The sequence below is a fragment of the Bufo bufo genome, chromosome 4 (genome assembly GCF_905171765.1).
Source record: "Bufo bufo chromosome 4, aBufBuf1.1, whole genome shotgun sequence".
Taxonomy (NCBI): domain Eukaryota; kingdom Metazoa; phylum Chordata; class Amphibia; order Anura; family Bufonidae; genus Bufo; species Bufo bufo.
Window position 1 is genome coordinate 71508175 of NC_053392.1, and position 10925 is coordinate 71519099.

Here is a 10925-nt window from a genome sequence, read left to right on the forward strand (position 1 = left end):
GTACAAAACTGAGGATGGAAACCATACGCACCAAAAAATGGTGACTTATCGGTGGATTCTTGACGACGATTATTAATGGCAAACTCGGCTAACGGTAAATAAGATGACCATTCCTCCTGATTTTCGGAAACAAAGCATCTCAAATATGTCTCTAGGTTTGAATTGGTACGTTCAGTCTGACCGTTGGACTGTGGATGGAAAGATGAAGAAAACAACAGATGAACCCCTAAACGAGAACAAAAAGCTTTCCAAAATTTAGAAACGAATTGGGTACCACGATCCGAAACAATATCGGAAGGGACCCCGTGAAGCTTCACGATGTGGTCAATAAAAACCTGAGCCAGTGTGTTAGCATTAGGCAATGCGGCAAGAGCAATAAAGTGCACCATTTTACTGAATCTGTCAACAACTACAAGAATAACAGTCTTCCCCGCTGATACTGGTAGATCCGTAATGAAATCCATTGACAGGTGCGTCCAAGGCCTGTTGGGGATGGCAAGAGGTAAAAGACGCCCTGCCGGACGAGTATGATCTACCTTAGAACGAGCACAGGTAGCACATGCAGACACAAAATTCAACACCTCCTGGCGCCATTTAGGCCACCAGAACCGACGAGACACTAACTCAGAGGTTGCCCTACTACCTGGGTGTCCTGCCTGGCAAGCGCCCGACTTCTAGGGAGGGTGCTTAGGGACTGGTGGCCCCCTTTTCCCTTTCCTAGCCGTGGAAGATACAGCACCTTGACGGTTGCTTTTAGGGACTGAAGGGTTAAGGGGATGTGTGGCACGTCACGGAGGGACGAGTTAGTGATGTCCCCTCCCTCTAGCAGGGTATATAGCCCCCTCCTCGGCTGCTGCACTTCCTCTTTGCAGCGGAAGCCGTGTTGGTAAGGTCGGCTGTCTGTGAGGAAATGTCCGCAAGGGATGCCTCCTTAAGGGAGGCCCTTCTGGCGAGTTTTTCGGAAGGGGGAGAGGGTTGGCTGCGCTCCTTTTTGAGCAGCCTTGGTTCCCCTCTGCCCCCTTCGGCTGTCGCGGTCAGTGGGGATGTGGCAGCGCTGCCGCAAGTGGCAGGCAGCGCCGTTACTTCTCCTGGAGGCCGGCGGTCTGCTCGGTGCACCCGCCCTCCCACCCGTTTAGGTCACAGCCCCCCCGCGCCCTCCCATAGAATAGGTAACACTCACCGGAGCTCCCGGTCCCGCGCGTGCGCTGTGCCGTCCGGCCGGGAGTCTTCTTCGGTGAGTCAATGCGCTTTGGCCCCGCCCCTTCCTGTTTCGTCACCTCCGGCTGCTCCGGAGTTAGCGCGCGCGTGGCAGGCGAGTTTGTTCAGCATAATGGGAGCACAAGGCAGCGTCGAGTCTTGTGACTCCCCACCGACCCCCCCTCTCTCCCAGCCCGCAGCGCAGGCTGCTATTATATATGAGGCCCCGGTGGGCACAGGTGCTGCCCCGAATGTGTTGAATGCCAATCAGGCTAGCTTTATGGGTCCTGCTCCTACCCTGGCGCCCCCCCTCCCTGCGATAGCTGGGCCTCCTCCTTTGCCATCCCAACCCCTCCAGCTGCCTCAAACCCCCCCTGCAGTTGCAACCCCCCTGCACCCGCAGGCTCCCCTGCAGCTTCAAACTCCCTTGCAGCCTCAACCCCCCCTGCAACCTCCAACCCCTGGGGGCAGCGTTGGGTCACGCAGGCGTAGGGAAAGGTCGGGATCTTCATCATCATCCTCAGGCAGTAGGCGGCGGTACCGTCGCCATGCACGTAGGCGTCAATCCCGTCGCCGCTCCAGGGTCTCAGGTAGCAGCAGGCGTTCCAGATCCTCTAGATGGCGCTCACCGTCATCTTCGGATGGATCGACGGGCCCATCTGAGGAGTCTGGTCGGGCGACGGAGTCAAGAAGAAAGAGGCGGGTGCCTAGTCATACCTCCAGGGCCCCCAGCCTGGCTCCAGTGTCGGAACCCCGGATTGAGATCCCGGTACCCGGTCCTTCTCCGGTTTCAGCGACTGACGCACCTGGTGAGTACCATTATACCGGGGCATGGGGGGGAGGGGGGGTTGGTGGGGATGTGGAATCAGTGCTTAAAGCATTGCTTGCAAAGATGTCCCCGTCTCCTGCCCCGTCTCCTTCTTTATCACGCGCCCCAGTTTTAGCGGGGGTATATAAAGACTCTTTCTTTTGTGGTGTTAGCCCCCTGGGTTGTCACTTGGATGACGCTGCGAGAGAGAAAATATGGTCCAACCAATATATTGACATTTGGTCTCTTATATCGGTGGATCAGCATACGGTTGATAAGGAGAGGCGTTTTCCTGACAAGCCGTTTGACCGCAAGCCCAGGGTTGCTAAGACCATTAATAATTGGTTGCAAGCTTTTTCAGTATTGGGATGTATTATGGGTCAGCGTCACCCTGACCGTTGTTCTGAATTGTTTGTCTACCAAGATACCATTTATAGTGCTTATAGAGCTCATGGTGGTTCCGCTTGGTGGAGATATGATGAAGAATTTCGGCGGCGGTTGGCGTTACATCCGGAGGTAGGTTGGGGTGTCAAAGCAACTGATGTCTGGCTTCGCCTTATGGTGTCCCAGCGGCAGCCCCCCTTTCTTAGCGCGGCCACTGGTTCCGGAACAAGTGCTGGTCAGGGGCCAGTGGCCGTCCGCCGCCCAGGGGCATGCTGGCTTTTCAATGAAGGCCATTGCAAATATGCAGGTTTGTGCAAGTACAAGCACGAGTGCTCGGCATGTGGTGGCAGCCATGCCGCTAACCGGTGCTCTCGTCCCTCGTCTAGACCTTTCAAAACCCCTGCTTCGGGAGACCCCAAGGACCCCGGTGAGCGTAACAGAGATGTCCCCATGGCTAGACATTTACCCCAATAAGGCGGCTGCCTCACAGCTTCGGTTTGGTTTCACGTTTGGTTTCTTTATTCCTTTTGTCTTGAGCAGGTTTCCCGTTTTTTCCGATAATTTACGGTCTGCTAGGGAGCTCCCTGAGGTTCTTCGTGAGAAGTTGGGTAAGGAGGTATCTTTGGGTAGAGTCAAGGGTCCGTTTCAATCCCTGCCATTTCCTAACCTTAGAGTGTCCCCTTTGGGTATTGTCCCCAAAAAGGAACTTGGGAAGTTCCGCCTCATTCACCACTTATCCCACCCTAAGGGTTCGTCGGTGAATGATGCGATCCTGCCTGAGGAGTCCTCAGTGTCATATGTATCTTTTGATCGTGCGGTTTCTCTGGTTAGGACGGCTGGCCAGGGCGCCCTTTTGGCCAAGTCTGACATTGAATCGGCTTTTCGGCTCTTACCTGTTCACCCAGATTGTCATCATCTTCTCGGTTGTTCGTTTGATGGTCTGTATTATTACGATACTTGCCTTCCTATGGGGTGTTCTATTTCCTGCCATTATTTTGAGATGTTTGGTTCTTTTCTAGAATGGGTGGTCAGGTATGAGACGTTATCCTCATCGGTTATACACTATTTGGACGACTTTTTGTTTGTTTCCCAAGGATCGGGGGATGGTTGTCTTTTGCTACTCAACACGTTTTTGTCCTGTATGTCCAAGTTCGGTGTTCCCATATCAGCGGAAAAAACAGAGGGTCCTGTCACGTGTTTGTCTTTTTTGGGCATTGAGATCGATTCTGTCGATATGGTTTTTCGTTTACCCAGTGACAAGTTGCAGAAGTTGTTGTGTTTGATAGAGGGCTTCTTGGCAGTGAGTAAGGTGACTCTGCAGCAGCTTCAGTCATTGCTAGGTTTGCTCTGTTTTGCATGCCGGGTCATGCCCATGGGGCGGGTTTTTTCCAGGCGTTTGTCATTGGCTACTCGGGGGGCTAAGTCTCCTAATCACCGCATCCGCCTTACTAGGTCCCTGAAAGCCGACTTGCGGGTATGGCGGGAGTTTCTGCACTCGTACAATGGTCACACGTGTGTTATTTCTGAGGAGGTCCCTAATTCGGTTTTGTCCCTTTTTTCAGACGCATCTGGTTCCTGTGGTTTTGGCACAATTTTTGGTAAGGAGTGGTGCTCCGCCCCCTGGCCAGAGTGGTGGCGCTCTCATGGTCTTTGTAAGAATTTAACGCTGCTGGAATTGTTCCCTATTGTGGTTGCTGTGGAGATTTGGGGCCGCGAGCTTTCTAATCACCATGTTTGCTTCTGGTCTGATAACTTAGGTGCGGTCCATTGTATTAACCGCCTGTCATCTTCTTCTCTCCCGGTGATTGCGCTGTTGCGACATTTGGTATTGCGTTGTCTTGAGCATAATATCTATTTCAGGGCTCGACATGTTCCAGGTGTTGATAACAGTATTGCTGATGCTCTCTCCCGTTTTCGTTGGCAGGTATTTCGGGAGCTGCTTCCGGAAGCGGAGCACATCGGGAAGGAGTGTCCGGAGGACCTATGGCGTTTGGTGGCCACCAGCTGATGTCTCTGGTTGGGGCTTCGGTGTCGCCTGCGACCTGGCGGGGTTACGGTAAGGCATGGGACGACTGGTGGTCGGGTGTGGGTACCAGGGACGTTTCCACACAGGACTCCCTCCGTCTGGAGGTTACGGTAGAGTGGTTGCTAAAGCTCAGATCCATGGGTGTATCTGCACCAGTTGCGCAGCGGCGGTTATCTGGGGTGGCCTTTTTCTTTCGCCTTCGTGGTTGGCCTGATGTCTCCAAGCATTTTATCATCAGGCAGGCTATGAAGGGCTGGAAGAAGGAATATGTTTTGAAGGATTGTCGCCGTCCTGTTTCTTTTAACCTGTTATGTAGGTTAGTTGAGGCTTGTTCGGGGGTGTGTACTTCAGTGTTTGAAGCAAAGCTGTTTTCGGCCTGTTTTAGTTTGGCCTTTTTTGCAGCTCTTCGGGTGGGTGAATTGCTCCCCCCTTCTGGTAAGAAGCCAGGGGGGTTGTTATCTCAGGATGTGGTCTGGGGGAATGGGGCGGTCAGGGTCCGTGTTCGCAGGTCTAAGACGGACCAGTTTGGCAGGGGGGCGTGGATCCCGCTTCACCAGGTTTCTGGTGTGGCTTGCCCGGTTCGTTTGGTCTCTGTTTACGGTGAGTCTCGCGTTGGTGGTGCTAATTTTTTCACTCATCTGGACACCTCCCCCTTGACAAAATTTCAGTTTGTATCTGTATTTCGCACTTGCTTGTCACGGTTGGGAATCGAGCCGAAGGACTTTGGCACTCACTCGTTTCGCATTGGTGCGGCTACAGAGGCGGCCAGAGCCGGTTTGCCTGAGTCGGAGGTTATGCGCATTGGCAGGTGGCAGTCTGCCTGTTACGCCAGGTATATTAGGCCGGATCTCTTATAAAAAAAAATAAAAAAAAGAAAAATTTGCAGTAAATGGGTAAGTCATGCGGTGGTGTATGTGTGTGTTTCTTGTGTTTCAACCGGTGATGCAGGACAGGCACCAGTGGGCTTTTAGCGCGGGTTCGCAGCGTTATCATATGTTACTTTGGTACTAACTGTTTTCTCTTTTAGGTGTGGTGCGCCCGGCGGTCTGGTTGGTTGGCCACTCGTACATTTTCTGGGCGGCTCAAAGGGCGGAATGCAGGCCTGGCGGTCGGATGCTGGGATTCCGTGAAGTGGATGTATCCTGGAGGGGTATCCGTGGTCTTAAATGGTCACAGCTTCTTACTGAGGTGGTTGATATTGGTTTTCATTCCAGGGGTCCGGTAATTCTTGTCATTCATGCCGGTGGCAATGACCTGTGTCTATCACGCTTGGCTGAGCTCATGACCCTCATGCGCTCCGACATTGAGAGGTTCTCGTCCTTCTTTTCCGAGATGGTACTGGTGTGGTCCGAAATCATTCCCCGGGTGGTGTGGCACGGTGCCAGGGATGCCGAGGCTGCCGAGAAATGTAGGAGGACGGTCAATTCTCGCATGTCCCGGTTTGTTCGGTCCCGTGGTGGGATTGTGGTGAGACATCGCCAACTAGAAGGCGACAATAGATCCCTGATGAGGCCCGATGGAGTTCACTTGACTGAGATTGGGCTGGATATCTTTATTTCTGGCTTGCAGGATGGTATTGAGCAGGCCATGTTTTTGCTGGGTGGTGGTCGGAGCCCCGTGTAAGGCTGCGGGTCTCCTCCGTGGCGGCAATTGTTACAGCGGAGTTTTGGAAATGGCTGATGGCGTACTTGCCCGCCGGGAGACCGGCGGTTGGCATACCGCTCCAAGTTGTTATTTGGTTTTGCCGCATAAAATAAATAAGCTGTGGCCGATCATCACCCAGCTAAAAGGTTACCTGTTGTCCTGCGTTTTTATTGTATGGGGCAATTCTTAGGTAAGGGAAGCTTCAGGTAGGCAGAGGTGCCGGCCCGGTTCTTAGCTCTCCTTTGCCCTCTCCTGAATACCAGCAGTCTGGCAAGCGCCCGACTTCTAGGGAGGGTGCTTAGGGACTGGTGGCCCCCTTTTCCCTTTCCTAGCCGTGGAAGATACAGCACCTTGACGGTTGCTTTTAGGGACTGAAGGGTTAAGGGGATGTGTGGCACGTCACGGAGGGACGAGTTAGTGATGTCCCCTCCCTCTAGCAGGGTATATAGCCCCCTCCTCGGCTGCTGCACTTCCTCTTTGCAGCGGAAGCCGTGTTGCCCACCCTCCCGCCCTTGGATGGGTGTGTTAGCGGAGAGTTTACTTTAAAACATTACAAAAAAAAAGGGGAAAGTTGAGATATAAGAGGAAGATGAGATAAATGAAGGTGAAAGGAATGACGAGGTATAAGGTTTAGTTTATGTAGATGTTAAACCTGTTACCATGTTTGAGTTATTTACATTGTCTTCTCTTTTAAGAAGGGCGATTTGATTTGAGAAATGAAGTCACAGCTGGCGGCAATTGTTACAGCGGAGTTTTGGAAATGGCTGATGGCGTACTTGCCCGCCGGGAGACCGGCGGTTGGCATACCGCTCCAAGTTGTTATTTGGTTTTGCCGCATAAAATAAATAAGCTGTGGCCGATCATCACCCAGCTAAAAGGTTACCTGTTGTCCTGCGTTTTTATTGTATGGGGCAATTCTTAGGTAAGGGAAGCTTCAGGTAGGCAGAGGTGCCGGCCCGGTTCTTAGCTCTCCTTTGCCCTCTCCTGAATACCAGCAGTCAGTGTGGAGTTATGGTGTTCTTTTAGTATCTCCAGTCGTAAATTTTCTGGCACAAACAGTTTACCCGAGGGGCAGGAGGCCGGGGCGTCCCCCTGAGCTTCCAACACCCTCCCCTCCAAACCTGAGTGTAATGCAGAGACCACCACCCCCTTTTGCAAAATGGGCTCTGGTACTTCAACATCACCCCCTCCAGGAAAACTTTGAGACAATGCATCCGCCTTAGTATTTTTTGCCCCCGGGCGATAGGTTATTACAAAATTAAACCTAGTAAAAAATAACGACCACCGAGCCTGTCTAGGGGTGAGACGTTTAGCAGACTCCAGATATAATAAAAGACTCCTCAAAAGCCAACTTAATAGCCAAAAGTTCCCTGTTGCCAATATCATAGTTCCTTTCTGCAGTAGACAATTTCTTCGAAAAGCAAGCACACGGACGCCATTCACCAGGGGACGGGCCCTGAGATAGTACCGCTCCCACCCCCACCTCTGATGCGTCAACCTCTACAATAAAAGGAAGCGAGACATCTGGCTGTACGAGAATAGGGGCCGAGGTGAATCTCTCCTTCAGAGATGCAAAGGCAGTTTTGGCTGCATGTGACCATTTGGAAAAATCGGATCCCTTTCGGGTCATGTCCGTCAGTGGTTTGACCACCAAGGAATAATTTTTTATAAACTTTCTATAAAAATTGGCAAACCCCAGGAAGCGTTGCAATGCCTTCAGGTTCTCAGGCAGATCCCAGTCTATAATCGCCCGGACTTTCTCTGGATCCATGCGGAAACCTGAATCTGACAACACATACCCCAGAAATGGCAGTTCTTTTACGGCGAACACACATTTTTCTAACTTAGCAAACAATTTGTTGGCCCTTAATATCTGCAGCACTTGTCTCACATGGATCTTATGTGTATCCAGATCCGGGGAATAGACCAGGATGTCATCAAGATATATCACAACAAATCTCCCGATAAGGTGACTAAAAATATCGTTGACAAAATGTTGGAATACCGCAGGCGCATTAGTAAGACCAAATGGCATGACCAGATTTTCATAGAGCCCTTCCGGAGTATTAAAAGCCGTCTTCCACTCATCCCCCTCTTTGATGCGAACCAGGTTATAGGCTCCTCTGAGATCCATTTTGGAGAACCATTTAGCACCAGCAACCTGATTAAAGAGGTCGGGAATGAGAGGAAGAGGATAGGGATCTCGGATAGTTATCCGGTTTAATTCCTGGAAATCCAGGCAAGGACGTAGGCCCCCATCTTTCTTTTTAACGAAAAAGAACCCTGCAGCCACAGGTGAAGAAGAGGGTCTGATGTGTCCCTTAGCCAAACTCTCCGAAATATAATCTTTTATAGCCTTCCTCTCCGGGCCGGAAAGATTGTATAACCGGGTTTTAGGTAGTTTGGCCCCAGGTAGTAGATTAATCGGGCAATCATATGGACGATGAGGTGGTAACCCCTGACAACCCTTCTCAGAGAACACATCCATAAAATCTGACAGAAAGGCAGGTAAAGATGTTACAGAGAGTGTAGAGCACCTACTACTCAAGCAGTTGTCCTTACAATGTTCACTCCACTCCACAATCTCCCCGGCCTGCCAATCCACCACTGGATTGTGAGTCACCAGCCAGGGAAGCCCCAATACCATAGGAGCCGGAAGACCGTCCAGGACATAACACGAGATATGCTCTTTATGGAGGTCCCCTACCTGCAGATGGATATTATGAATGATCTGAGATAACTCTTTCTGAGTAAGAGGGGAGGAGTCGATGGCAAAAACAGGAATAGTTCTGCGTATCGGTTCTGGAGTAAAACCCAGAGCCTGAGCAAACCGTGAATCCACCAAGTTGACCCCCGCCCCACTGTCCAAAAAGACGGAACAGATCTCAGCCTTATTGCCCGCCTCAACGGTAGCGGACAACAAAAACTGAGACATGCGTATGGAGGAAACGAATACGCCCAGACTGTTATCCTCCGCACAATCTGGGGACTCTAGTTTTCCCGGCGGCTCCTTAGTTTGTGGTCTCTTGGGTTCTGAGGGACAAACCTTTACAAAATGACCCCTCCCCCCACAACGAAAACAAACCTCTGACCTACAGCGGAACTTATGAGGATTCACCCGTCTAGCGGCGCCCCCTATTTGCATTGGTTCGACTGGATCATAACAAACCGATCCCTGCCCTATAGAGGCCTCTGTAAAATGTAATAGTCTCTCCCTGAGTCGTCTGTCGATTCTTATGGACAGAGACATAGCAGCCTCCAGAGACCCAGGGACCTCGTATACCGCCAGCGCGTCTTTTAATTTTTCAGACAACCCCTGGCAGAACTGACTCCTAAGGGCCGAGTCGTTCCATAACGTATCAGTAGCCCACCTACGGAATTCGGAACAATATAGTTCAGCAGACCGGTTCTCTTGCCGAAGTCTACGTAGCTTAGACTCAGCCAGTGAGACCCTGTCCGGGTCATCATATACGAGACCCAGGGCTTCAAAAAACTCCTCCACTGATCGTAAGGCCAGAGAGTCTGATGGTAGGGAGAAAGCCCAAGCCTGCGGATCTCCTTGCAGGAGAGAAATTACAATACCCACCCGTTGTTCCTCACCGCCGGAGGATCTAGGGCGTAACCTGAAGAACAATTTACAAGCTTCTCTGAAGGTTACAAATTGGTCTCTCCCTCCTGAGAACCTATCAGGTAAAGCCACTTTTGGCTCAGGAGTACCTTGGTTTCCCGTAGCAACGGTGGAACCCAAGGATGGCTGCTGCTGCTGCCGCACTGTTGCTTTTAATCCTGCCACTTCAAGGGATAATCCCTGTAATTGTTTCGCCAAAACCGTAACCGGATCCATAGTGGAACAGAAAAATACAAAGCAAAACAGCAAGCAAAAAAAAAAAAAAAAATGTCACTTTTTTTTTTTTTTTAAAAGGCCAGATATACTGTCACGACCGCTGCCCAAGCAGCAGTCGTGTCGCACCAGACGGAGGGGAAGGGGGACCCTTATCTACGGATGGGAATAGTATGGCCACCCCTGACTAACCCTAAGCTGGCACCTGTCTGCCCTGATACCCTAGACGGGTTGTGAACCCGTGCGGCGAGCAGGATGCCTAAAACCCTCAGTCACCCTAACAAGCCTAGAGTGGGGAAAGGCCGATGGGAGCACTAGTCACCATCACTCATGTCTAGGAGAACAGCAGGGGAAGACAGCAACAAACAAACTATATCAGAGATAGACTTATCCAGTCACGAGCAGAGAAGGCGATCCCAATCGCGACAGTCCACGCCGGACAAGAGCTCCACAGCAACACCATCAAACGATCTCCTTCAAAGGTCAGAATAGAACTGGAAGTAAGGACTATATCTGGCAATGACTGCAAGTGAAAGTGAAACTAATATAGTAGCTGGGAGTGGCAGACAGGACTCACCTGAGAAGGATGCCTACAAACTCCCAGTCAGGACAAAAAGGTTCACAAGGCAAAACCCAGATGACATACCCTGAACCACGGAGCAAACTCACAAGCTATCGCGAGTAGCAAGTCGCTGCGACCTTCTCCTCCCAGACCTGTCTGGATCAGTCACAGTCGTGACAGTACCTCACAGTCAGCAGACACATTCCAGCCAATCAGCAGACCCTCCCTCCCAGACCCTCCTACCTCCTATCAAAAAGCAAGGACAGCATCCATCTTAGATTCATTCTGAAGCTGCAGTGTTAGTTAGAGCAGGGAGAGTGCTGCTGCTGCTGAATTAATAGGGAAATCGTTAGCTAGGCCAGTGTTCTGTGTCCACTCCAGTCCTCAAAGACTCATCTGCTGTAAGGACAGCGTCCTGACAGCACCCCAAAAATCCCTTTTTAGGGCTGGTACATCAGTCTGC

General features: G+C 51.3%; 1 protein-coding gene across 2 annotated transcripts; it reads left to right on the forward strand.

Annotated features, from left to right (window-relative positions):
• Positions 1-4369: 4369 nt before the first annotated feature.
• LOC120999931 lies at positions 4370-6823 on the forward strand. 2 transcript variants are annotated; one of them, XM_040430976.1, is made up of 3 exons: positions 4370-4445; positions 5443-5882; positions 6755-6823. In XM_040430976.1, the coding sequence occupies exons 1-3, from the start codon at positions 4373-4375 to the stop codon at positions 6770-6772; spliced, it is 531 nt and encodes a 176-aa protein (XP_040286910.1). In that variant the 5' UTR covers positions 4370-4372; the 3' UTR covers positions 6773-6823. The 2 variants fall into 2 exon arrangements, with proteins under 2 accessions (XP_040286910.1, XP_040286909.1); XM_040430975.1 differs by lacking the exon at positions 6755-6823 and having other exon boundaries at positions 5443-6158.
• Positions 6824-10925: the final 4102 nt, after the last annotated feature.

What these genes read in the sequence shown, in the direction of transcription:
- LOC120999931 (XM_040430975.1), top strand. Translation starts at nt 4,373, where the DNA reads ATGGCGTTTGGTGGCCACCAGCTGATGTCTCTGGTTGGGGCTTCGGTG. An exon ending in TGCGACCTGGCGGGGTTACG is followed by an intron (nt 4,446 to 5,442) that starts GTAAGGCATGGG and finishes TTTCTCTTTTAG; the next exon opens with GTGTGGTGCGCCCGGCGGTC.